At 37.2% G+C, this 26,142-nt stretch overlaps 1 protein-coding gene across 4 annotated transcripts in view; it reads right to left on the bottom strand.

Moving 5' to 3' along the window:
* Positions 1-26,142, bottom strand: part of CTBP1 (C-terminal binding protein 1) — a 232,606-nt gene that overhangs the window by 177,262 nt on the left and 29,202 nt on the right. For all 4 annotated transcript variants that reach the window (XM_008645106.2, XM_017727765.1, XM_008645105.2 and 1 more), the window contains exon 2: positions 5,860-6,018. In XM_008645106.2, the coding sequence (XP_008643328.2) occupies positions 5,860-5,917 (58 nt within the window). In that variant the 5' untranslated portion in view covers positions 5,918-6,018. The remainder of the gene's footprint in view (positions 1-5,859; positions 6,019-26,142) is intronic.

Below are 26,142 nucleotides of genomic sequence, written 5' to 3'. Positions count from 1 at the left end.
ACACAGAAAAAGAGTGTTGAATTGTTAAAACATGTTTGTATGCAATACACAGAAGTGTGCATTTATGTTAAAAAACTTGTATCTGAATGTAAATTGGTTTACTTATAAAATATTCTTCTATAGGTCAATCATAGAAAACTCTACTTGCTTAAACACTTTCCTTTGCTACAGCTGAAAGGTCTGATGGCTGTTCCTTCAGAAAGATTTTGGTAGGTCTTACTACCTGATTCCTAATTTAATTTACACTGGATTGCTACAGAGAAAAGGAATTTACTCCAGTTCCAATCCTTATGTATTTGCCGAAGGCACTTAAGGTTAGAAAATCATATTTTTGCAAAGGTTAATTGGTACTTTATAAAGGAGCTACTTTGACTTAGGAAACAAATGATAAAATATTAGGAATCTTTGAGCTCCCTCTGCTGTCCTAATCCTTCACTAAGCCGCCTTCCGAAGTCTGTCAGACACCAAGCAATGAGGCAGCCCATTAATCCCTTTTTAAGAAACACTTGGCATATTTAGTATGCCCAGTACTAAGATCAGTACACAGGAAGAAAACTCTGTAAAGTACTCTGTGATTTACCATTGTCTGTGCATTTTATTATTTCCTTTCATTCTCCAATGTATGTAGCAAATGAGACAATGGAGAACGTGTTCAAATTTGGATGCCAGTTAAGAAAATTGATAGCTCTTGCTCTCCAAAGAACTTGACATCTGCAATTCCCACTTGCATAAGAAAGAGCTAAGGGCACTCTGTGGCAACATTTATTCCTCCTTCCTCTTATGTACAGATCAACTTACATGGCACAGAACAACTTTAGTAAAAATCCTTTTTGAAATTCAGGGAAAGCCCAGACCTTGCCAAAGTAGGCCATCTTTCTTATTAATATGCAGAAAACTTAAGTGCCTCATTCACAACTGCAAGGGCTCACATCACAGTTTACACAAACTACACAGGATCCATCAACGGTCATGAAAAAAACACTTGGTATTTGTCAATCTGGTACCTTCCACTTGTTAAGAAGCCAAGCTATTACATGCACAAGAAAAATAAATCAGGAAAGTGAATGCATTTTTTTTTTAACTAAGTCACTCTTTATTACAAGATTTCTCTATCAATTTGGGAAGACAAAAAATTCAATTCATATCCAGTTTTTTTCCTCTGCATTCCTCCTGGAACCACCAACATACTCCACATCAACTATGAATTGAAGATTCACCTTATTAAATCTCAAGCAGAAAAAAGAAGCTCTAAAAACAGAGATGTTTCCTTATAGGGAAGGAAAGCCCAGGCCATATCCTTGAGAAGAAACTATTCATTTATCATGCACTTTTACTGTCCTTCCAAGTGCATCACACTTGGGTATTTGCCAGTAATCAAACCTTCCCAAAGAAAGGCTGCCCTTCATAAAAGCAAAGATGAGAGATTTTATCTGAAAATTCAGAAGTTCATCCCATTAATATGCACTTTCTTTTCCAATTTATGATCCTGGCCAACTCTTCATTTCTTAGGTAATAAAGCATCACTGTTAAAATAGCTAAAATACATTCCAGGTTTTCTTCTGAGCACTTTTTGAAAGGCAACATGCATATAAAGAATAACATTAAGATGAATACTAGTGCTGCATAAAAAGGAAAAACCAAAAAAAAAGGAAATGATTGTTTGAGCATTCTGAGTGCTGCAATGCTTTTTGCTTCATCAAAACCAGAAGACAAAAAAAAAAAAAGAACATCTGTCTTGGGGCAGACAGGGTCTTCACAGACTTGTACTTAAGACTTGTACTTGGTACACATTGCAGTCTTTGCTGTATAAATATCACATGAGGTGCTCTGTGAAGCAATTCCTGGTTTCAAGCAATTGGGAAAGTCACTCAATTTTCCAGTTACATTTCCAGCATTGTTTTGTACTTTAATCCCTAATACCTGTGCAAACAAGCAAGAAGAAATGAGAGAAGCCCCTTTCTTCCTCCCAGTTCCACCAGCGTTCCCTAAAGCTTGGAAACCCACCAAAAGCAGTGTATAATCAATATATAGTAATATATTTAGAGATAATTCACAGTGTTCACCAAGCCCGTTCACAGATAATTCAGACATTCCCCCTGCATGCAGCCACCTTCTGTTCCTTCCTGCTTCATCTATTAGCACCCAGCAACTGCAACAGAAGTCAGACATCCCAAGGTAACTTCCAAGCAATGGTCAGTAAAACATACACACATTTAATTAAAGATTTCTAGAATATAAGCAAATAAACAGCATTGTTTACAGTTTGTTACAATATAAAGCACAATAATACCTTAATTAGAGATAACAACTTTTCAAAATGCCAAAAACATTTTGAATTTTTCAAATTACCCACAAAATGAACACATTTTATTTTTGCACTGTGACACTTCCAACTGTTCTGCCAAATGTATACTACTATAATTATGCTTTGCAATCACCAGCATCACCGGAGAGGGGGACAAAGAAAAATATAATCAGTAACTAATTAATCTTTCACATGTCTTGATACCATTTAACTCCAAGGGAAGAATCCGAAATGTTATTTTACAAATTGTGAAGTGAGTTTAATATTAGCATCTCAGAGTGCCTCGAATCAAGTCCTTATGCCTAAGCGTAATTCACAGTTACTGGTGGAAGTTAGAAACCAGAATTTAATACCTGGCTTTTTTAAGGGACAGACTTCTTTCAGTCTTGCATTGAAATGTGCACAAAAAAATGTACTTGCAAACAGCTTTGGGATTAAAAGCAAATATTCAATTTCATATTTAAGAAATCATCAAAGGGGATCATAGGTACCTCAGAGACAAAATCACTTACTCAGCCACATTAAGAGAGAACTAATTGCTCCCAAAGTAATAGAAACAGGGGCTTTTTTCTGTATTGGGTATCAGCTGCAATTTAGCAGTACTACCACCACACTGTCATTAGTTCACAGGCTGGTAGTAAATCCAGTGATGCCTGATCAGTTTGCTTAATTTGCATGATTAGCTGCTACAAGCAAGTGTGCAAGCTACCTAGAGGCACAGGAAAGCAGTCCAACTCGAATAACACTGTGCACGCAGTTACTGAACTTCCAAGAGCGCTTGTGATAATCCATCAATGCCACACAAAAAGCTCAAAGTCTAAAGAAAAAGCTGTGTGCAACCCTGTGCACATGTTCCCAATGTGAGCATTTCAATTTGAGAATCAGGCCCACAACACTCATTTTTCAGAAACTGAATTTCAACTAATTACCATCCCCTCCTCGAACAGATACAGACAGTGATGAAGTGCTGTATGGCACCACCAGAATGGCTCTTTATGGACAAAATAATGTGTTAATGTCTGCCCATCTCACATTATGTTCAAGAATTCATGAAAAAATACATAGTTAGTAGTAATTAGCAAGTTATTGCAGCCTATTTTTAATTGAACTTGCAATAGAAATAAAGTGCATCTTTAAAATATTCTCTTCCAAGGGAAAGTTCAAAAGAAGGCTATGTACAAACTGATGAACAGAAAAGCTGACCAAGAAGATAAACCACCTTTAATAGCTCTACAGCTCATTACATTCCCTGAGCTTTGTAAAACACCATGCATATTTTTAAAATATAAAATATTTAGGTTGTGTTGTGAAAGGTACATATACCAGAGAACAATTCTGCATAATTAATTTTTAAACCTGAAGAGGACCACATGTAGAGAAATGCCATTATAAAACAAACCAACCCCCTAGTTTTATCCTTTTTTACACAATTTGAAATCATCAGCCAGGGAAATGTGTTTACAAGCCTCAAAGAACATTTGAACGTATAGACACGCAAGAGCAAAACAGCTCCAGCATTTTGAAGAGCCAAACTGGGTTCCCATAACAATAAAATTTCAGCATGTTTCCATATCCATTGTTTCACCCCCCTCTCCTCCTGATCATCTTCTGCCTGGCCTTCCCACTCTATTTTTCCAACTTGGCTATTTGGTAAATGGGATTAAGGAAGCAGAGAGGTGGCTAAAAAAACCCCCTTTTTCTCCTACATTACTTTTCAAGTAGATCAATTCCCTCCATTGCATGGCCACACAGATTTTACCATAAGATGCAGTGATTTGTGCAGGGCTGGGAAAATGACGCCAGACAAAAGGCACTGATTAAACACCATCACTGGATGTGAGCACGAAGTCTGGGGGAAGCCACTGCTATTTCAGTCACAGTGGCTGCTGGTCTGTCACCTCTGTCCCTGGCAATGTTCCTTCCCACGTCATCACAGACTTCTTGCCTCTTACGTTGTTCTGTGCCTCAATATAATAAGGCCAGAAGGAGGCTGAAATTGCACTGAGTGGGCTGAGCAGCTCTAACTTCTGGCTGCCATCAAAAGGGACAGGTTTGTCATTCCTCCTCACGATTTGCTGATTCAGCTGACTAACACAGGCCAAAAAAAAAGAAAGTTAATATTCTCCATTTTTTGTTGAAGAGGTCGATACATAAACTCAAGGATGGGGAACTGAGACTGGGAACAGAGGAGAGGAGTATGCACACTCCTAGGCCACTTCTAACTGATCCAGCTGCAGACATGCACAGAAAGTGGGGGAGCCTTCCCAATTTCCTGGTCCTCCACAGTCAGTTCCCCATTTCTCTAAGCAGGGATCATTCTCCAGTGAGCAGGTTCAACTGGCCACTTGGCCAACCAGTCTAGGTGGGACACAACAACAGTCTGGAACTGGCAACCATGGGTGGCCTTGGCCAGTTTTAGAAGAGACTGACAAGGAGATTAATCACCCAAACTGAATGTGGAACTGCACCCTTTGATGCTTGGATGAAATGTCCCTTTCTCTGGCTGTGTTAGGCTAAACAGTCCCAGCAAATCTCACACTGAGCTTTTCCAACTGCAACTGCTCTGTCAGCTGAACAGTGACCTGGACTGAAGAAAATATGCCAACAAAAGGTGGTCTTGGTATGAGTTGCTTTCTCAGTGTAGCTCATTGTAGGGTCACACTCATATTGGCACAAAGAATGGGGTAAAAATCCACTGCCGGGGACTGCTCACACAACACAGCTGCTGGGAAAGGGTCTCAAGACCAACATGTGGAGGAGCAAATCTTAAACCTGCAGTTCACATCATTAGACATGATGCAGAGACCATGTACCCACCAGTCTTGACACTGTCTCCCATCATGTCAAAAAGAAATTAACTATTCCCTTATCTTCTATTGAGAAATTAACATTTTAATATAAAAATTAATTTAGTCCAGATCAATCATGTATATTCTAAAAAAAATTATACCTTATCCCTCGACCTGCTTTCATACCAGCTCTAAAGGCCCATTTGGAGAGAAACCAGGAGTGTGCAATTCATCATTTGTGACTTAAGGTAAAATGACAGACCCAAATGATTACAACTCCTTTCACTAGAATTCAGGCTATTTTTATTAATACTCATTTAACATTTGGGGGTCTCCTGCAATTTTTGTTTTGTTTTCATTTGACTTTTTACTTCCTTTCAAGGATCAGATACAAGGTGTTAAATCTATCTACATGAAGCAAGCCTGTAGAGAATAACTCCCAAGAGCACTATGTGGTCATCTTACCCTTTTGTAATTGTTGTTTTAAATAAACCCAAAATCTTTCACAGTGTTTGGGTAGAATGTTGTAAAATGCTAAGATGAAAGCCAACTCAACTGTAGAATAGGTCACACACTAGTTTCTTTTATTTGTCTAAATCCATTTTCACCCAAAAAAAAGCATTTGTGCACATTCAATGTTATCTCAACAGGAACTACAACTCAATTAAAAATACATTGAATGACCAAAACAAAAGTTCCAGTCTTCAGAAATATCAGTATTCCACAAAATTAACACAGTGAACATTAGAAACTGAAATGTCCAACCTTCAAATATGCGATCCAGACGTTGCCGCTTCACTTTGTGTTTGTCCATTAGAGACATAAGAGTGGAAGCTCAAAGAACGTCCCCACACAGCTTGGTGAAGGTCTTCTCACGACAGCCACCAGGCAGAAATGCTCAGCCTTTTATAAGCTTATTTCCACCTGTGAACAGAAAGATAAACTTTAAAATACATGATTTTTGGCACCTTTGTCCAGATGATCCAAAGATGGTCTGTATGTAATCTAAAGAATTTTTTAAAAACCCACAAAGTTCTTAAACCATATTAGGTAAACTGGTATTTCACAGCAAACTGTCTTCTAAACACAGGGATACAAAGCACACGGCACAACTCTGACAAGCCAGTATAGAAATGCTCCAAGACAGCCGCTGCTCTCTGCCTTTTGACAGTCAAATACTTTTCTGCCCTTCCACTGAACAAACTGCCAGTCAATGCAGGTATCCCGGGAAGGCACACGTCCATATTCCCATAAATTGACAGAAACACGTTCACCTGAGATGAAATTGGAAAGCCACAATTTTGCATCCCAAAGCTCACAGTGAGAGAACATGCTCCTTTCACTCGTAACTTTCAAGCTCTTGACGATGAAGTAATCCAGAGTTTCAGCTTGGAAGTTGAAGGAAACCAAGTCAAGGGGCACAGATGCAAGGAAACGCATCCCAGTGACAACAGAGAATGCCAACATCTCTATAAACCAAATGGCATTTGGAGCAGGTTTATGCATGACCAGGCAAAGCTCTTTGGCAGCAGATACAGCCAAGGCACTTTTCAGATACCGTGTAGCTGGGCAAGGCAGTGTAAGGGCATTGCAACAAGAAGGCTGCATTTTAAGCCAAACCACTGAGAAGCAGGAAGGGGGGATGGGGAGAGAGGAGAAAAAAATCCCTCAATGAGAACCTAATCATAGCAGTAGAATATAAAATGCTCATGAGCAAGTGGATGGAGTAAAACTAAGGATACAGATGCTCTATAAAGCATAATCAGAGCACCACTTTTATTCGCCTTTAAATATCTGAGTAGACTTTGAGAAACAAATGCAGAGCACACTGTAGTACAAGCACGGTGCACACTAAAATGAGCCAAATAATCCACCTCCTTGATTCTTTTTATTCCTGCCCAACAGCTTTCAACGTCAGTGGATAGGATTAAATGGCCTTACAAGTGACTGAGCCTAGAAATCTGCTTGTTTCTTTCTAGAGGCTGAACTTCACTAAAACCATAATAGGCACATTTCATTAACATATGATCAAGATTCAGGAACTCTGAGTGAAATCATAAAGAAAAACATTTTGAGCATCAAGAATTGCACATTTGCATTTAAACTGTCTTTACCAGTACTGCCCTGCTTGGTGCATTTGGACTTTTAATAAAGTTCCTTCTTTGTGGTTTTTTTTTTAATTTAAAATGGAGTTAATGTGCAAGATTCATCATGCTTTTAACACTTCATTCAGCCTCATCCTCCTCTTCACTTCCCCTCCACACCTCTTTATCCTCAAATTCGAGATTCTTCGGCTGTTTTGCATAGTGTCTGATTCCAGCTGAATATAACATCCCATCATGAAGGGGAAAAGAAAAATTGATGAGGAATGCAGAATCCCCTTTTTTTTTACTTTTTACAAAACAAGAATGTTGCCATTTTAGAAATTCACTTTTACATTTCTCAACATTGATATTCTTCCAAAACATAATGTTCTTCAATATTGAACGTGGTTCTAAGATTGCACAAGCATTACATCAAATCTAATTTCATAATCTTTTTATAAAGATTATAAAACACATTTTTCAATTTTAAAAGCCAACTCTATAACTAGATAACCACCAGCCTTTGCTTAAGCCAGCACCCCAAACCTGCACACAGGATCAGCCCTAAACCAGTCTTTAATTTATTTGCTTATCACTTCTGTTTTTTAATCTACTTCCTTTAATTATCATATAGAAAGATCTAAAGCATGAAAGCCAAACCAGAATATAACAAACATTTTAAACACTAGTCTTGGTTTAAATTTTTATAGCTTATTTAATTTCCCATCTTGTAGAAACATACATGCCTGCTGGCCTCCTTGTGCCGTTTTGTTTATTCATTCAGCAAAAGATTTTTCCACTGTAGTCACTCTGCATACAAAGCTGGATGACAGCTGTAAAGAACAGACCATCTGTAACTATTGACCTACCACTGAAAGTGTCACCAGATGTTTCCTATCTGTCTACAGTAGCTTCAAAGCGTGCCATATAAATCAAGTATTTTTTTTGCCTTCAAACATTGTTTTAAAATTATTTTATTGATAGTAAATCGTCAAAAGTTTAAAAAAAATTGAGCAAAAAGTAAATTAACATGTTAACACCATTCTAAGTTGAATCCTCATACAGTTTTATTACACATCATGTTCTAACAGAACGAGCAGATGATGATATGGGAAGAACTTCCCAGAAAAACAAAAGCCTTATAATTGTGGAAGTGTTAGTTACTGCAATTACAAAACCACAACATGAATAATTGTACTTGAGAAATTCACTAAAAGTACAAGCACAGTGCCTAATGATCTAAAACCTGAACACCAAACACCAAATAGTATTTAAGACCAGACTTCTGTAGTTCAATGTAGTTTTAAGGTTAAGTGAGAATCAAAGTGATTTAAGAACACGTAGTGCTGATCATCTCTATCAAGTAGTACCTACAAAGCCATCTGAGGTACCATCAATGCCCAGAACCCTTTTGAGCAGTACACATTTTAGATCAAAATATACACTGTTGAAAACAATATTAGAGTTTTTCCTTCAGTTAAGCAGATGGTTCCAGTGTATTTTTAAAGAGGATCTGTCTCTGGGTATTGCTGGAACATTTAGCTCTTTCTTAAGAAAGGAAGAGCTTTACTCTGAGACTTCAAGATAAAAGGAAAAGTGATTCTCCAACATGTTTCTAGAGTGAGCAGGCTAAACCAGAAAATGATAAACAAGTAAGTCAACTCTGAATTCAATTTTCAAAACAGATAATACTGGTAATGAATAAAAGATAAATATTAGCTGTGAGTGAGAAGATTTGAAGGAAGACCCATTCAAAAACCATGATCTCTCTAGAGAAAGAGGATGAGAAGGAAGCAAACTAAGAAATTAATTTTTTTAAGAGAGCAAAACAGTGGGCTAATTATACACACCCAGTGTATGTGTGGGTTGTGACAAATTCCACAAGATGAGGGAAGGGCTCCCCTCAAACCCAAAATGTTGCAGCATGCAGTGCTGGACCTTTTCCTTTGCATCAGTCTAATGGGAGAGTTTGGCATGTACCAGACTGTGCTTCAACTAGATTGGAACAGAAAAACTGCATCACCTCAGATTAGTTACCCTACTCTCAAAAGAGAGCCAGAGTATAAACTCTCCTGAGCACACACTTTCACTCATAGGCTACAAACTGCAGAAGGCTGATTTTTGCCCCACTGTCAGTTGCAGGCAGAGATTTGTAGACCACCCCAAATCACAAGATGAAGAATAAGAAATTCAAGACAGAAATGACATTCACAGAACAGACTGATAGGTCATTAGATGATGAGGCTATGAAGATTTGTGTTACCCTTGGGAATCTCAACCTTCACTTAACTTAGCCATTCTAACTTATGCTCCTTGGTCAGAAACTATAGTGAATTATTCAAATATTTTTTGTGTCTACCAACAACTACCAAAAAGTATAATATAAGGCTATCACAAGAAACATTATAATTTTACATTCCAAATTCCAGTGCCATCAGTTTTGATGATCAAAAATTAGATAAATTTCCAAGACAACCCATACTAATGCTTTACTTCTGCTTCCTTCCCATCCAAACTGATTACATCCCTGTTTTCCATCACACCTCACAAGCCTTGAAATGGCCAAGCCCCAGAAGTAATAAGTAAATATAATCAAAGCAGTTTTCCTCATGTTAGCAATACCTCAATTTTCCTAAATAATTATACATTTTGTTTTGCAGTAACTGTTTGTTTCAGTTAGTAAAAAGATTGTTCAGTGCAACCCTCCTGCCATGGGCAGGGAGGGACACCTTCCACTAGACCAGGTTGCTCAAACCCCATCCAACCTGGCCTTGAACACTTGCAATAAGGAAATCCCCACATTTCTCTAGGCAATTGTTCCAGTGTCTCATCACCCTCACTATAAAAAATTCTTTATATCCAAGTCAACCATACCTCAAAGTTCTTACTGAGAAATGGAAATGTATCTAAATTTCAAAATATTTCTGTAGTACAAAACAAAGTATCTTGTGTTTGGCAAAAGAGAGGGTCTAGTTCTGTTGATGAACAACAGAAAGTAAAATGACATAAAATTATATGAGAAATTTCTTTTATTTGAACATAAACTTAGAAGTGTATTTACTTAGCAAAGAGGTCAACTTTCTGAGGCTACAGCAAGAAATGGGCTCTAACGCTGGGAAAAGGAAAAATAAAGTTTATGATGTAAGAGAGAAACACTGCTTTTAAAAGCTCTACAATTTGTAGTTGAACCTTTCTAATGTCAGTAGCAGCAGTATCAGTTCTGTATAAAGCAGAAATTTTGGATCAGAGGACTGTTGTTTCATAATGGAAGTTAGATAATGCTTATGTCTCGAAATTATACAGTGTACTACACCTGAGCATGGAATATGAAAGATTAATATCTGACCTTTTTTTTTTCTATGTTCCATTTTTAAAAGTATTATTTAACAGTACTTATCCATTGGAGTTTAAAAACTTTCCAATTAAAGATATGGAGGAACCTCAAGTAGGAGGATGAGTAAAAGAGGACAAAAGTCTTGGATGTTTCTTCAAAATGCAGCAGAGACTGCTACACCAACACTGGAACATCCTCTTCAGAAGTTCTGCAGGACAGCTTTTGTTCTCACATCTTACATCCTTTCCTGAAGATCCTGTGACTTATACTAAAAACTTCTGCAGTATGAAACCATCACATTACTATCACTGTGCTCAAAAATATTCCTGCAAAGATTCAAGCTACACTTAAAAATAAGTACGGCACATTGAGCAGAACAAAAAGATTAATTGCCAGAAGAAAACGTATATGTCAGCCTTTTCTGGCAAAAATTGAAGTTATTCCATCTTGTCTTAGGAAAACTAATACTGAATTAAGAAGGAAATGCATAATTATATTTGCCTGTCAGACAATTTATCTTGCCATTAAGTATGGTTAAGCCACTTTGCCTTACCATTAGATGTCAGTACAGTCTAAGAGAAACTGTACAGGGAGCTTCAAGATCAATAAATTAATCACAAAAATTAAGCCATTACCGAATTAGACACCAAAAAGCATGTTAGCTACTCAGAAAGGGACTAAAACCCCAAACATTCTAATGACATTACCCAAATCTATGGTGAATCTATCTCAAAAAGATGGAGGACTAGAAAAAGTGCCTGAACAGGCAGTAAGCACGGTCCAAGGCTTGCTGAAAAACTCCCCCAGCCTGAAGACAATATGACTGAGTGGAGTACAACAAAGGCATATAAAATACACTCCATGTCTCAACTCAATGTCTGGGGAGCATACAGTGAAATAGCAAGCCAGAACATTAAAAACAACAGGAAGCTTTGTCACAGAGTATGTAACTAAATAGTAACATCTGGTGTCACAGGTACTGTGGATGCCCAAACCTTAAGTAGTTCATAAAAGGGGCAAGACAAGTTTATGGAAAACACATCAGTGGCCACTGATAATAACAGCCACAGTACCAACCTAGGTCAGAAATCCATAAGCTGGTAAATGCCAAAGGCAGGGAAAATGTCAGTACATGCTTTGTTCTCACAGTGAGCAGTGACTGCACTGTGTTCCACTGACCAAATGTCTGTTTAGTTCAGCATCCAGCATTTGCCAAGAAATGAGGTGCTGCATTAAAAGAGCAAGAGCAGAACAAACAGGATACTTCCTTCGAACACCCACCGGTGGCCACTTCTGGAGCCAGAACACAGGAGAAAGGGAGCTGCAGCCCCTTCAACACATGGGCACCCCTTATATTCTTAGGAAATGCAGAGACACACCACAAAATGGACTGATCCAGCCACATGGAAAGTGAGGTCCACAGCTCACAGGGATGCACAAAAAACATCTTAAGACAAAACAAAACTCACACAGGTTAGTACTTCTAGCAAGTTAGTACTAACACACACCCAAAAGGTACTGCTGGAATCATCAAACTGACCATCTCTCCAATGTAAAGCTTAAGAGACATCTAGAAAATCATCATAATTTAAAAACTGCCAGTGCCATAGGCTCCACCCTAGTACATGGAAAGTGTCCTTTATTACTGGCTGGGCTTCCTTGGCTTAAACTTCCCATGAATAGACTTTCTTGCAGCTTTGTCTAGCAGATGGAAGAACTCCCTGAGGTTCTTTGCACAGGTACCTGTTAGGTACCACCAAGCCATCCCTTGGTCTACTTGCAGAAGAGACCAAGTTCCTTGATACTCTCCTAGGAAGTCATGTTTCTGATCCTAAATTGTGTCAAACCTGTGCATCCTTAAATTCAAGAGCAGGTCACTAAAATACTGTTTAGTGAGTGCTAGAACAACACGCAGCCTTGTAACTGCAGGAGCAGTTACATCAACAGCCAAAGCAGAACTTTTACCACTCTCTTTCACAGTCCTTGAATATATTCAGAGACCATACGTGAGATTAAAAGACTTTGCACTCACTTCAGCAGTTTTTTCATCACTGGTGCAAAGCCAGTTCTTTTTAGGATGGGGTTCTCTGCCCCAGGAACACAGCCAACAGTGTCTCCTTCTGTATTTATGACCCAAAATTTGAATACAATTTCACAGAATCACAGAATCATCCAGGTTGGAAGAGAACTTCAGTATCATCAGCACTTTTTTCTCTATTTATGAGTGAAGGTGTTTGTTCCTGTTGATAAAAATGTTCAAAATAAGGCCAAGAACACCCCTTGTCAGCATACCACTAAAACCAAGGTTTATGGGCTTTTGACATATTGTTGACTATTTTTTAATACTGTGGATTCCCTTTTGGACTATTCTATCTTTTTTAATTACTTTAGCACCAAATAAAATGCCTTCCAAAATTTAGTGTAATAATTTGATAATCGTAAGCCCTTATTTTTATGGCACAGGATTGTAAAATGCCCTTTTTGACAGGAAATATGGTGAAAACAGTAGAAGAGGTTGTGGTAGTAATTCTGTCATTAGAAGCTTCTTATGAGGTATTTGTCTTCACCATAAGGGTTTTGTTCCCAAAGCTTTTTTTTTTCCCCTTAGCAGCATTCTCTCTCAATTATACATCTGTCCACAAGCCAAAAATTACTCACTGCTGAAAATGAATTACTGCAGATGTGTATGACTACAGACAGATGGGAAGCATCTCTGCTATCTCAGATTTCTAGCTCATGAATAAAACTTCATTGAAGAACTCAAACTATTAGCAAATTATTAAAGGCTAGCAACCTAAGACATGTACATTTTAAGTGAAATTGAAATGGTTTCTTTAGTGTCAGAAAACACTCACTCATTGAGCAATATTACACCTATGATTCTCATCAAACAATAGCTCTAAAAACTTCCATTTCATGTATTCAGCACATGCTTCTTCAGGAAGACCAGCACTGTAACAAGCCTCAGTCTTAGTCATGAACAGATTTAAAGGAAGGAAAATGAAGCAACTGGTGTGATCTAACATCATGAACCTGATTCACTCACATGTTAAATTCCCAGCTTTGCCTCTTACTCTACTGACCTGAGGAATTCAACCTGTTGGGTGTATCATGCTGCTTTGGTTTGTAAAGCAACACAGATCCACAGCCCAGTGCCCAGAGACCCTGTCACAACTACCACCTTATGAAGTACTTTGGAACCTCCCAAAGAAAACCACCTAAAAATGCCAAAAATGTCAAACAAGTCAGTTGTTAGGTCGGTGTTAATCACTTCTGCATTTTTCAAAGTCTGAAAAGAAAGAAAATTACACTGAAAGAAGATCAATCTCCGCTCATTTTTTTTCTGGACAGGCAGAAGAGCTGGAAGCCTTCCTCTCTTTTTGGAGATTTGGATAGAAGAGACAGCAACTGTGTAAATGAAAGAAACACAATCTTAGGGATTTTGAGAGACAACAGCAGTGAAACTGAACTGCCTCTAATTCAGACAGAAGATTATCTTTATTTGAATCAGAAACTCAAATGAATAATATGTATTTAATATTTTAATGCACCTGAGAAAGCATAACAGGATGCAAAGTATTAGTCAGCGCTCATGACAATAAAAAGGCTAATGCCTTGGGTAATGAATTCTCTAAGAAAGGAAACAATTACTGGTGCATTTCATGAGTCTCTATTGCTAGAAAGGATTCAAACCAGCGAGGAGAAAAGATTACTTTTAACCTTTTATTGATTTATTGACCCTTTTTTTTTGTCTCCAAGAAAGACACAAACCCACATCAAAATGCCAGGCACATGGACTGCGTGCCTACTCTACATGTTAAACTGGTTCATCTGTCACAGATCTACTATTAGATTTCTGGACTACCATGGATGCCCAGAAACCTGTGCTTTACAGCTTAAAACTCCTGGTTAAAAAAACAGAAGATTTTGCAATAGAAAAAAAAAAAGAGTGGGGAAAAAAGAAAGCTCTACTCTTTAAGTAAATAAGAAATTACATCTAAAGACATTTAGGTTAGAAATTTAATTATGGCTAATTAAGTTTAGACAAAAAACTGTGGGCCCGGTGTTTTTTTCTGTACACCAAAAAGCCTCATATGTTGGATACTACGGGTCCAAAGGAAGCCTCTAAGTTGATGAGAGGCTTGGAGCACCTCTGCTATGGAAACAGGCTGAGAGAGATGGGGGTCTCCGGCCTGGAGACAAGAAGGCTCCAGGGAGACCTTGGAACACCATTTAGTACCTAAAGGGGCCACAAGAGAGCTGGAGAGGGAACTTTTGACAAGGTCATCATGGAATGACAGGACAAGGGGGAATGGCTTCACACTGACAGAGAGCAGGGTCAGATTAGAAAGAAATGCTTTGCTGTGAGGGTGGTGAGACATTGGAACAAGTTGCCCAGAGAAGCTGTGGATGCCCCGTCCCTGGAAGTGTTCCAGGCCAGGCTGGACAGGGCTTGGAGCAACCTGGTCTGGTGGAAGGTGTCCCTGCCCATGGCAGGGGTTGGAACTGGGTGATCTTTAATGCCCATCTCAATTCAAAGCATTTTATGATTCTATGGATATGTGCATCCTTTCTACTGTAAGAAAGAACATCAAGTACCAGGAAAACATTCTTGAGATGGAATATTTTACTTTCCACTTGAAAAGTAAACTGTGTAATATTTAAATGTTATGACAGTGCATTATTTCTGCAATATTACTTTTATACCTAGAAAATATTTTAGTGAAATACCTTTCTACAGATAAGGCAAATACGATTCTTGGTCACATTTTTCATTTGCCCATATTACTGCACTGTGGCAGCAACACAGAACCACAGCAGGATCAGTATCACAACACCACAAACCTTAGAATATAATTCTTTTTCCTATGGAAAGCTAACATCTCATCTTTTCAAGATGAGCAATACTGCAGGACTAGATTAGACACAACTGACATCCTTCATGTAAGGCATCTTTAAGCCAAGCAGGTATAAATTAATTTTGTAATATTTTCTCTTAATTAGAATACTCATTATAGATTTTAAGAAAGGAAGATTAACTGTTTCACTCATTAACTATTACAGATATAATTTTTGCTCAGTCACTAGAAGAAGAAAGAAAAAAAAAACAGGAAGTAAAAAACTAATCATTTTGTATGATTAGACTTCCAGAGACTGTTTCCAGTTATGCTCTGGTTGAAAAAAGAAAATACCAAGGATAAAGCTTTGGTGTTATAACTCCTACTCTTCAGACTATGGCAACTCATTGCAGTCACAATAAAAGATACCTGTCTGGATATTTATTTATTGCTTGCTCAGATGTCCTGGTAAAACTAAATTTTTTAGCAGTACCTAAATTAAAAATGTATTTTTAAAAAATTGTACATTGCCATATATAAATTACATGTATTTGAGTTTGGTTTGTTGGTTTTTTTTTTAATGCATTACAAATGCTGGACCACTTCTTTCTCCCACTTTAATGAAAAGACAATTTCTATCACCTAAACATACTAAAATGGTAAAGATCAAGTGGATTTACTCTGTGTGTTCCATAAATTAATACGTAAAATATTATAAATTATGCAATTTATACATGAACATTAATAATATTTGGCAATAGCATTTCTATGGTTTTTTTACATTTCTGAAATGTAAGTCTACAGATACCTGGTACATAAATCCTCTGGAATTTTGTGAAGTCAAAAGATTAAGTTTCTTTATGAGCAGGTATAACTTCAATAAAAAGGATTTTTCAAATGTACCACTAGATATTGGAAAAATGTCCTTCCTCCTGACCAAGCAAAAAAGGCAATATAAGACAAGAGACCAGACAAGTGACAGGTTCCATTTACACCCTTTATGTTTTAACTTAAGCCATCTTTGTCAAGCTTTGCACCTTTACCCACAGTCCCATAAGCCACAGAGTAGTTTGGTTTTGAAGGGACCTTTAAAGACCATTTAGTCCAACCCCCTGCCCCTCCACGATGGTCAGGGACACCTTGGACTACATGGGGTCACTCAAAGCCTCATCCAACACTTCCAATGATGGAGCATCCACAGTTGCACAGTCACACCAAGATGCTGCACTTTATAGATACAAAAGAGTTTGCAAGTGCTATAAATTGTTGCTGTAAAAACCCCAACTACTAGAATATCTATTTGTCAAAACAGAAAATACTACTGAATTCTACAAAAATGCCTACAAGTTTAAGTACCAGCTTATTTCCCACTGTGGCTCCCTCATCCTTGGACTCCTGGAAACAGCTATCCAGCCTCAAAGGCGTCACTGACCATCTTCCCACACTCAACTTTCATCCTCGACTAGAGAAATTGTTTAATTAGCAATTCTTTCCCCCACACTTTGGTGTCAATCTCAATCTCCTGACATGACACTTCATTAAGAAATTTCCAGCCAACTACACTCCCATCTCAGTCACAATAATACAGTGCACTTTCACACCTTGCTAAATTCTATACACAATCTTCGTTGCAATTACAGGAATTGCTTATGTAGAAGATTAATGTTAGTGGCTGGGATATTGAATCCTTCAGCACAATTGAATGTGGGGAAACAAAGAATTAAAAGTACAGTTAGATAGTCTCACGCATCTGAAACTGGCTGACAACTGTGTTTTATGTAATATAATATATTGTAACCAACACTACTCATTTTCCAAACTGATTTTGTTTTGTCTATATTCATCATTTGAGCTCATCCACTCATTCTTTTATTCAGTAGGAAGGTAAAGAAGAGAATTACAGTCCCTGCAGGCTGCTTTGCTGATGTTCTGCAAAATTTGCTTTCAGACACAGTTTTTGAACGGGATTTTCCTCTCTTCTGTTCACATAGTGCTGAGATGTCTCTCTCTAGAGAAAGGACCTTAAAACCCTGGGACCTGTGTTCTTCATCTCTGCATTCTGAAGTTATGTTTAAGAGCTCTCAAACATCACAGAACAGCAGCTTGCTCAGTTTTTGAGACTCACTTCAATGCAAAACTACTTGGTCTTTCCTGTAAAACAATTCTTAAGTTTGCAGAGTGGGACAAACAGGCACTGAAACCATTAGGCAGGTGTGAGAAATCTTGGGAAGCCTCTTCATGCTCATGTCAGAATACAAGATCCCTACATTATACACACCCATAACCTGGCATAGTTAAGTCAGTCCAAATGCATGAAACTTTTGTTTTATTCCAGAAGGGTTTTAGGGCAACTACATTCATCACAGCATCTCAGTATCCTTCTGAGATGTAACTGATGTAACTATAAATTACCACACTTTATACTCTCTATCTGGGAAGAGAACTCTCTGTGCAGCCAGATATTTTTAGTTTCCTTATTTGAACATATATGCTGGTTTGTATCTGTTACAGAAGAAAGATCAAGCAGTGCACTTGGCAGCTGATCTGGAAAGTGATACAACCATAATAGTCTTTAATGGAAATTAATTTCAGTCCTACACTACACTAGGAAATAAAATTTCCAACCCATATTAACTTGAAGGTTAGTTCTTGATTACTTAGAATGCTTCTGTTACAGAAGAGGGCAGTTTTAATCTAGAAGTTTCAAACCATTTTAAGTTCATAATATGTTGAAAATAGCTGTGAATACAATAGTCCTTCAAGATCTAAGTAGAGACTTCAAAAAATTTGTAAAAAGACTGAAAGTTAAACGTGGATAAAGTAGTTTGTATGCCTCAAGAATTGTGTTCCTTAGTTCTGGAAGAAAGCTGGAGGTGTAAGACAAGAGAAGTACCATTGCACTTTATGTGCAGCACCCGAGCCACCACTTCACATCCTCAAACCTCTTAACCCCTTACCAGGCAGATGGCTGTAAGTGAAGAATTATTCCTTGTGGCACCCTTCCTAGAGGAGATGTGGTGGTGTCAGACTGTGTCAGTCTGTACTGAATATGCTTCTTTAACAAACCTTTGAACCATTTGACTATTGATCTCCTGTCAGAGAGAAGAATGACATTTCTTGCCTATGAGAATGTCACACTGTCAACAAGAACGAGAGGAGACATCCACTCGCCACCCATCAGAGAGTCCCTCAGTAGTGGCCTGTGCTGCTCTCCAAGGCACACTCTGCCACAGTGCTGACTTTTAAAAAGGTCTAGAAAAAAATTTACATAAAGTAAATCAACTTCCCATTGATTTCTGGTATACTGTGAGCTCTTCCAGTAATGTCAAATGAATGATATTTGGCTGAAATCAGAGTACCTGGAGAGAAACAGGGTTTTGCAGTCTTGCATCCAGGAGGAAAAACAGAAGTGTTCCAGGAAAACCTCACTGTGCTACTTTTAATTATCAGTAGTCCAAGTTGTTTGTAACTCTTCCACTGGCCAACTACTCCAAAAGTACCACTCAAAGGGTGTTCATCAGAGGATCTGCTGGAATCACTGTGCAAAATTGCTGCTCTTGGAATCTGCTTTCATAGCTGGGAAACCTTAGTATTTCATGTTTTCCTTACTTTTGGAACATTGCAATACTTGCTTTCCTATCTTCCTTGCACCACAACTTCCTCACCTCCTCCTCAAGATGACTCCTGAACTCTGCATGGTATTGCTTATTCCTCCTTGATCCTTCACAGCTGTGAGGAAAGGAAAGCTCCTCAGCCCAGCAGACTGTCTGCATTATTCCCTTGGTTACATAAGAACTGAGTGAAACTTGGGCTCTCCTTTTGAATATGGGAGCCTGTATGGAAGGGACTCGGTACCAATTGCCTCTTAGCCTTTCCCTCCATAGCATTATCATCACCACTAAAATACTTAAAACCGTTTCAAAGCTTAATATTAGACCCTAAATAGCCAAATGATATTGTCCTGTCTTCAGAAAACAATGGAGACAAAACCAAACAATTCACTTTTCTAACTAGCAAATTCAAAACAAACTTCAGAAGACACAATCCTGGTGTTCCTTATAAAACAAATACTGGGAGATGCTTGTTTAACTAAGAAATAAAATATTTTCCTCCACAGTCTGAAGACAGGTCACAGCAACTTTACTAAACCATATCCAGACTATGGTTAGAACAGCAGCAATGTCAAAAAAATGCTGTAAGAGATGCCCTGACTCTAAAAGTAAGCAAGTAGGCAACAAAAGAATTCCTTGTTAAAAAAAAAAAACTCTTAAAACAAGTAGACTTAAAGCAAAAGCAAACAGTGGTCTACAACATGACCATAGTATTTTCATATGTAGAGAATCAAGAATGCAAACTACAATTTAAATGGTTTCATTATAAACACCATAATTTTTATGTTTAATTTATTGTACATAAATGAATTTTAAACCAGGTAAAATATAATAATTATGGAATCTGCATATGTGGAAAAAACATGAGAACCAGGGCCCAAATAATATTCTTCTTGCTTTGGTATTATTTATTTGGTATTACTTCTTCAGAAGCAGTTCAAAGACCCCAGAATATAAAGACCCTGCAACCTTTTCTTGAATGTTTGAATAACAGCTCTCCCTATACATAATTAGATTTGAAAACATAAAAGTCTTTTGCTTGAATAAATAACATCAGAAGTTCAAGAGTCCAAGATGAGTATATTTGCAATTATATTACAGTTCAAAAGCAAATAAAAAATTGTTCCCTGAAAAATCAAGTCTTAAAATAGACCGAAGTACAACATGTGCTTTTGTTTCATCTGAGTGTTGTGTATCTGGACTGAGATTGTTGGTTTCTCTGTGTCAAGATCTACATGAAAATTATCTGCATAAAGGGAGTAAAATGTCAAATTCTGAATATCTGACAATTCTACAACAGATGGCCTTAAATATTAGTGATTCAGTTGTTGCTGGCATTAGGTCAGTTCTTTACTTGTTAATTAAGGACCTACATTTTGAACTATTATTTTGTTATAAAATGCCCATCAGGCAAAAAAAAAATTAGAAAACGCATGGCTAAAGATTTTGGAAAGCTTGCTCTCTTTTAGTGCTAGAATTCCCATTCTGGCTGATTAATAAAATTCCAGGTTGGGAAAAAACCTCTACTCCCAGTTGTTTTAATAAGACCCAGATCTTGCTTTTAGTAAATACGCAGGTGCAGAAATGCTCAACCCTATCCATTCCACCTCATGTGAGGATGTATTTTATAGTTTAAGATGCTCAGATAGCAAATGTTCAACCTCTTTCTTCCAGAGAGCACAGTCTGGCTTTGGAAGCAAGTCACAGGAGAGCTGACAAGAGGCAGTTATTTTTGCTCTGCACAGGAATATCCAGAGTCAGTCCTCCACCACCACAAACTGGAGCTTGTTGAGAGTTCACTCATCATTTGTATCCGAAAGCTGAGTTTGTCCTTCTTCAGACAGGACCCACCTCTCCCTGTGTGTAACTGCTCAGTCTCCCTATCTCCTCTTCCCTCTTGCAGCTGAAAACAGAACATTTAATCTTGTCTAACTTTCAAGTCCACCACAAATTGCCCCAAGAGGCTCAAGGCAGCTTTAGCACCCAGAAAAATGTCCCTGTCACACTCTCCCACATCCTGCCTTGGGAATGGTCCCAGCAAGGAGGTGAAAGAGTACCATGCAACTTCTTAAACAGGCTACACACAACAGATTCTTGCACTGGAATCAACTGAAAAAAAGTAAAATGCCTGAAAGAGATAAAATTCAGTAGTGCAATTGCTCATTAAGTCCAAGATCATCCTAAATTATATCAAAGTTATCCTGTAAGTGAGGCAAACCAAATAGCAAGTAATAGCTACGCCACAGCAATGACAACCACCTCTCTCCTTGATATTTTCTTTCCATTGGCATGTCCTCTGTGTGGAACAACATTCCCCCAAATCACTTCCTCTAAGCCAGTCTAGATCCACATTGGTGGTGAGACCCTCACCAGCAGTTACGACTGGGAGCAATTCCCCAAGGAACCTGAAAGCTTGTTTCCTCCTGAAGCATCAGTTTGTAATTTGATGCTTTGAAATCTATATGCAAGAGCACATAAGGGTTGGCAATTATACAGTTGGGTATTTATAAACTCTAAAAACATTACCATATGTTAGAAAGCAAAAATGATACACCATTAAATAAACTTTCCCTTTCCATTAGATGCACATTCCCTGAAAAAAAATAAAAACAGGCAGTAATCAGCCTTGACAATACATATTTAAATGTAGGGATAAAATTATTTTTTTTAAAAGAAAGAAATGAAATTTTGCATGAGTATACGATTTTCAAGTATTTCTATGCAATGACAGATTTAACAGTAGTCAGAAGATGCATTTGAAGAAAATGGAAATATTAAGGTTAGAAATCTAACTTCTATAATTTCTTTACTTTACAACTACCCAAACACTGCTCTGAAATACCATGGAACACTGATTTGCTTTTAAATAGTAGAGATATCTTTGACTTCTGCATAAAGCAAACATAGCAACTTCAGACCTTTTAAACTAAGCCTTGACAAGTATTTCACTTCATTTATAAGTTATACTTATAAAAATATTTTATTTAAATGGCCAGTAAGTATAACAATCAACTTTTTAGAATGTGCCCTTTTGAAAGAAATCCCTCTTGACACATTTCATTTTGGTTTCCATCCATGTAGAAACAGTTATCTAACGTTTAACACAAGCTATGGATGCAATTCTGGAAGTTACACTGGTCAGACTTGGCAGTGGATAAAATTGCTGTTTCTTTGCTTTTTTTGTTTGATGTTAGATGGCCATTTCTAACTGGCTCTGCTTGCCCCAGAGGGCACAGCTGGAGAAGTGCACAGCACAAACACAACGGGCTCAGAAAGCAGCAAAGCATCTACCACTGTTCCCAAAGTGAATCACTTGACCCATTCTAATTCTTAATTCTCTATTGCTTCTTAAAAGTAACAAATTTGACAACACTGAAAAAAAAAAACCACCAGGAAATTAAGAATTGTTAAAATATCTTATAATCCTGAGAATAAATGGCTGCCTATGGATCCAGTGAGCAATTTTTGATCACAGGGGGTGGGATGCTTTTTACTGCATATCCCAAGGACTGAAAGAACAATGCCATAAATTAATAATAGTGAGTCTAATAGTGAGTCTATAAAGGTTGAATTGATACTGACATCTTGGATATTATTACAGTAAATGACAGATTAATGGACAAAGGCACGAGATCTCAAAAGTCGTCCTAGATATTTAATTACTAGGAAGTAACCAATAATCATATTAATTAGCACAGTTAAAAATCCCATCAAGCAGTAAATGATTTCAAAGGAAATTTTGGCTATAACAATGACAAGTTAAGTAATAACTTAGGCCAATGCCAGCACAGAATAAATGGTTTAATGATCCCCATAGAAATTTTTATTTTACTGAGATCAATATCTGACCCCTATTATACACTAAAAGCCATGCCTAAAACCAATTATAAGAACTATTGTTGGTACTCTCAATTACAAAGAAATTTTCTTCTCAATTGTCATTCCATCAAAATTAAATACATAATATGGAACTCAATGCATCTTTCTGGCATCTCAAGAGCAATCAGAGCTATTGATAATTAAACATTTTATTAAAAAAAAAAACAACTGCAAGTCTTCAGTGCTCAATTTCCTGGATTATAAAAAAATCAAAGACTTTCGCACCAACATATATTTCTAAATGCAACATATTGTTATAATTTCTAAGTGAATCATAGAATGGGTTGAAAAGGGTCTTAAAGAGGTTCATCTGATTCCAAAACTCTGCCATGGGCAGGGACACCTTCCACCAGACCAGGGTGCTCAGGGCCCCATCCAGCCTGGCCTTGAACATTTCCAGGGATGGGGCAGCCACAGCTTCTCTGGGCAGCCTGTGCCAGGGCCTCATCACCCTCACAGTAAAGAATTTCTTCCTAATATCTAAACTAAATTTCCCTGCTTTCAGTTTGAACCCATTACTCCTTGTCCTATCACTACAGTTCCTGATCAATGAACATCAATAACAAGACTGATTTATCACTGCACAGGAAAACTCAAAAGAAAACGTTGTGAACTTCAGATTTTACATTATTAAAAGTATATTTTAAAAACAGAGTATCTTTCAAACTTGACTTTCATCAAATGTAACAAGTACTCCATGCAAAATAAAGGGTTTTGTGGTGAAGTGAACTTTTTTAAACTAAAGGTGTATATTGAGTCTACCTTTATGAAACAAAGGAAAAATTTCTTCACTTAAAGGGTGGTCAGTCACTGGAACAGGCTGCCCAGGGAAGAGGTGGAATCACCATCCTTGGAAGTATTCAAAAGACATGTGGGTGTGGCACATGGGGACATTAGTGGTGAACACGGCTGTGCTGGGTTAATGGCTGGACTCAATGATCTTAGAGGTCTTTTACAACCTTAATGATTCTACGATTCTTAGAGGTAATACTTTTTATACATATAAAATATATATATCCTCTATAAATCCTATTCAGCAATACAACATTTGCATTCCAATTTTGCACACTGTCTTTGCTCAGATCACATCCTGCTTGTGCACAAATCCTACTTGGGCACGATACCAGGCAGCGACAAGGATAATTGTCACATATCAATCAAACATCATGTAAAAAGGCAGTTAAACTGACAAAACATGACCTGAATGGTGGAATACTCAATTAAAAATCAAGAACTAAGGGAAACAAGATTCTTGACTAACTTGACTTCCCATATGTTTGCCATGGTCTAAAAGCAGGCTGTTATTGCATTAGTCTAAAATAATCTAGCTTTATATTTATTTCATATATGTGTGTACACAACAGTCTAAATCTTCAATTATCTTCATTAAAAATGTCCTACTGTGCTCATGCAGTAGGCATTTTTTAAAAACTTGCTGTGTATTTAGATCCAGAGTCATTGTAATTTTGATGTTAGAGCAGTAGACTTATATGTTCATTCAAACATATTCATCTTTTCAGAGTTACACCTGCTATTCATGAGAGACAGGACAGGAAAAAAATACCTAAAAACAAAAGCAAATAACAAATACCTGCTTTTCAAGTCCATATTCAATTTGTACTACTTATACTATTGTTTTCCTTCAGTGAGCAATTCCCTTAAAAGCTTAATTTTTTTACCAAGTTTGTTTTCAGGAAAAAAAATATAGCTTCCAGGAATTATTTGAGGAACAACTATTAATCTCTTTAGTACTGAAAAGTGTAGTTATAAACTGGACATAAACCTGCAAATACACTGGACAACCATTATGGAAATAAGTGAGCATTTAAGGTAGCACATCCCTTAATAGAAAGACGTAAATAATGAATACAGAAATGGGAAAGTTCTCCAGTTCCATTGAAAAATTGAAATTTAAACCAAAGGCAAAGTTATAATGAATTTCGGAAAAAGACTTTCCTACAGCAAGATCATTAATTGCGTTCAAGTTTTTTAAATGGACAAAAGAATAAAGCATCCACATAAAATAGAACTGAAAAAATCCTATGCTATCAAAAGAAATGTGCAGTAATTCACCTAGACAGTTCTCACTCTAATGCCACTGTATGATTACTGAGGTTAAAAAATAGGATCATGGAATAAAGAAGATTAATTTCTCAGAAGTTTTTACAGCTGTAAGTGGACATTATAGATTAACTACAAAGACAAGAAATCTAGGCCCTACAAGGTTGAGAAATTTAGACCATCTGTATTACATCAAGTATTACTTTGTGCATTATTCTTGGCTTTTCATCAAACTCTGACCCTTAAAAACATCCTTTTTGTTTAAAGCTTTAAAGACTACAGCTGTTCTTATTACTGGTTTTGGAAATGACTGCTCAAAACCTTTAAAATGGAACATACCTGAAAAGACTCAGCAAAACTGATATTTACAAAAAAAAGCTTATAACTAAAGTAAACTTTCAACATTCTGAAGATGAAAACAGCAAGAACAAATAATCAGTATAAACACAACTAGCTTAAGAAAACTTCAGGAAGAAACTATGAAATATGGAAAAATGATTTAAAGATTATATACTGATTATTAGTGAATATTGAAATATAAGGCACAGAAGGCTTTTCTCCTCTGAAAATAAAAAGAAGGATCTGTATACTGGATTTGAATTTATCATACCTGCTGCTTACTCTGAAAGTTAAATTAGAATGAACCATTCACGATTGCAAAACAACTTAGAATAACCAGTTGTAAAATTACAGTGAGAAAATGTTGGCATTCATTGAATTCCTCTGTTCCAACCCTTTTACTGAAGTAGTAGAACAAAATTATACAAACATCTATGTTCTACAAACAGCAATAAAAAAATACACTGTATAGATTCTAAATCAGCACATGTATCAGAAAATAGAAAGGAATTTCTATAGATACAAACCAGCAGCCTCCCCTTCTCCACACATTTTATGTTTTAATTCTCCAGTATATAATGACAAATGTATAAGAGAGCATCTCTCATGGTTTTAACACCTAAAATAAGCTTGGCAATCAATGTATCTGGAGCAATCTTATTTCAGCCCTTACAATAAAAATTATAGCAAAGAGAATCAGAAGCAGAGCAGCTTTATTGCTCTGAGGTTGCACCTGAGATAACCAGAGAGGAAATGTAAGAATTAATCAGCAGATTAATAAAGCAAAATGGCTCAAAACCTTGCTCTGTGACACGCTGCTACCATTCCCACAAAAGAGAACCAAGTTTTTAACTATTAAACAATTGCCCAGCTATTGCTACAGGTAGGCCCAAAGGTCTGCT

Source organism: Corvus brachyrhynchos, unplaced genomic scaffold (assembly GCF_000691975.1).
Source record: "Corvus brachyrhynchos isolate BGI_N302 unplaced genomic scaffold, ASM69197v1 scaffold80, whole genome shotgun sequence".
Taxonomy (NCBI): Eukaryota; Metazoa; Chordata; class Aves; order Passeriformes; family Corvidae; genus Corvus; species Corvus brachyrhynchos.
This window is presented reverse-complemented; position numbering and strand designations above follow the sequence as displayed.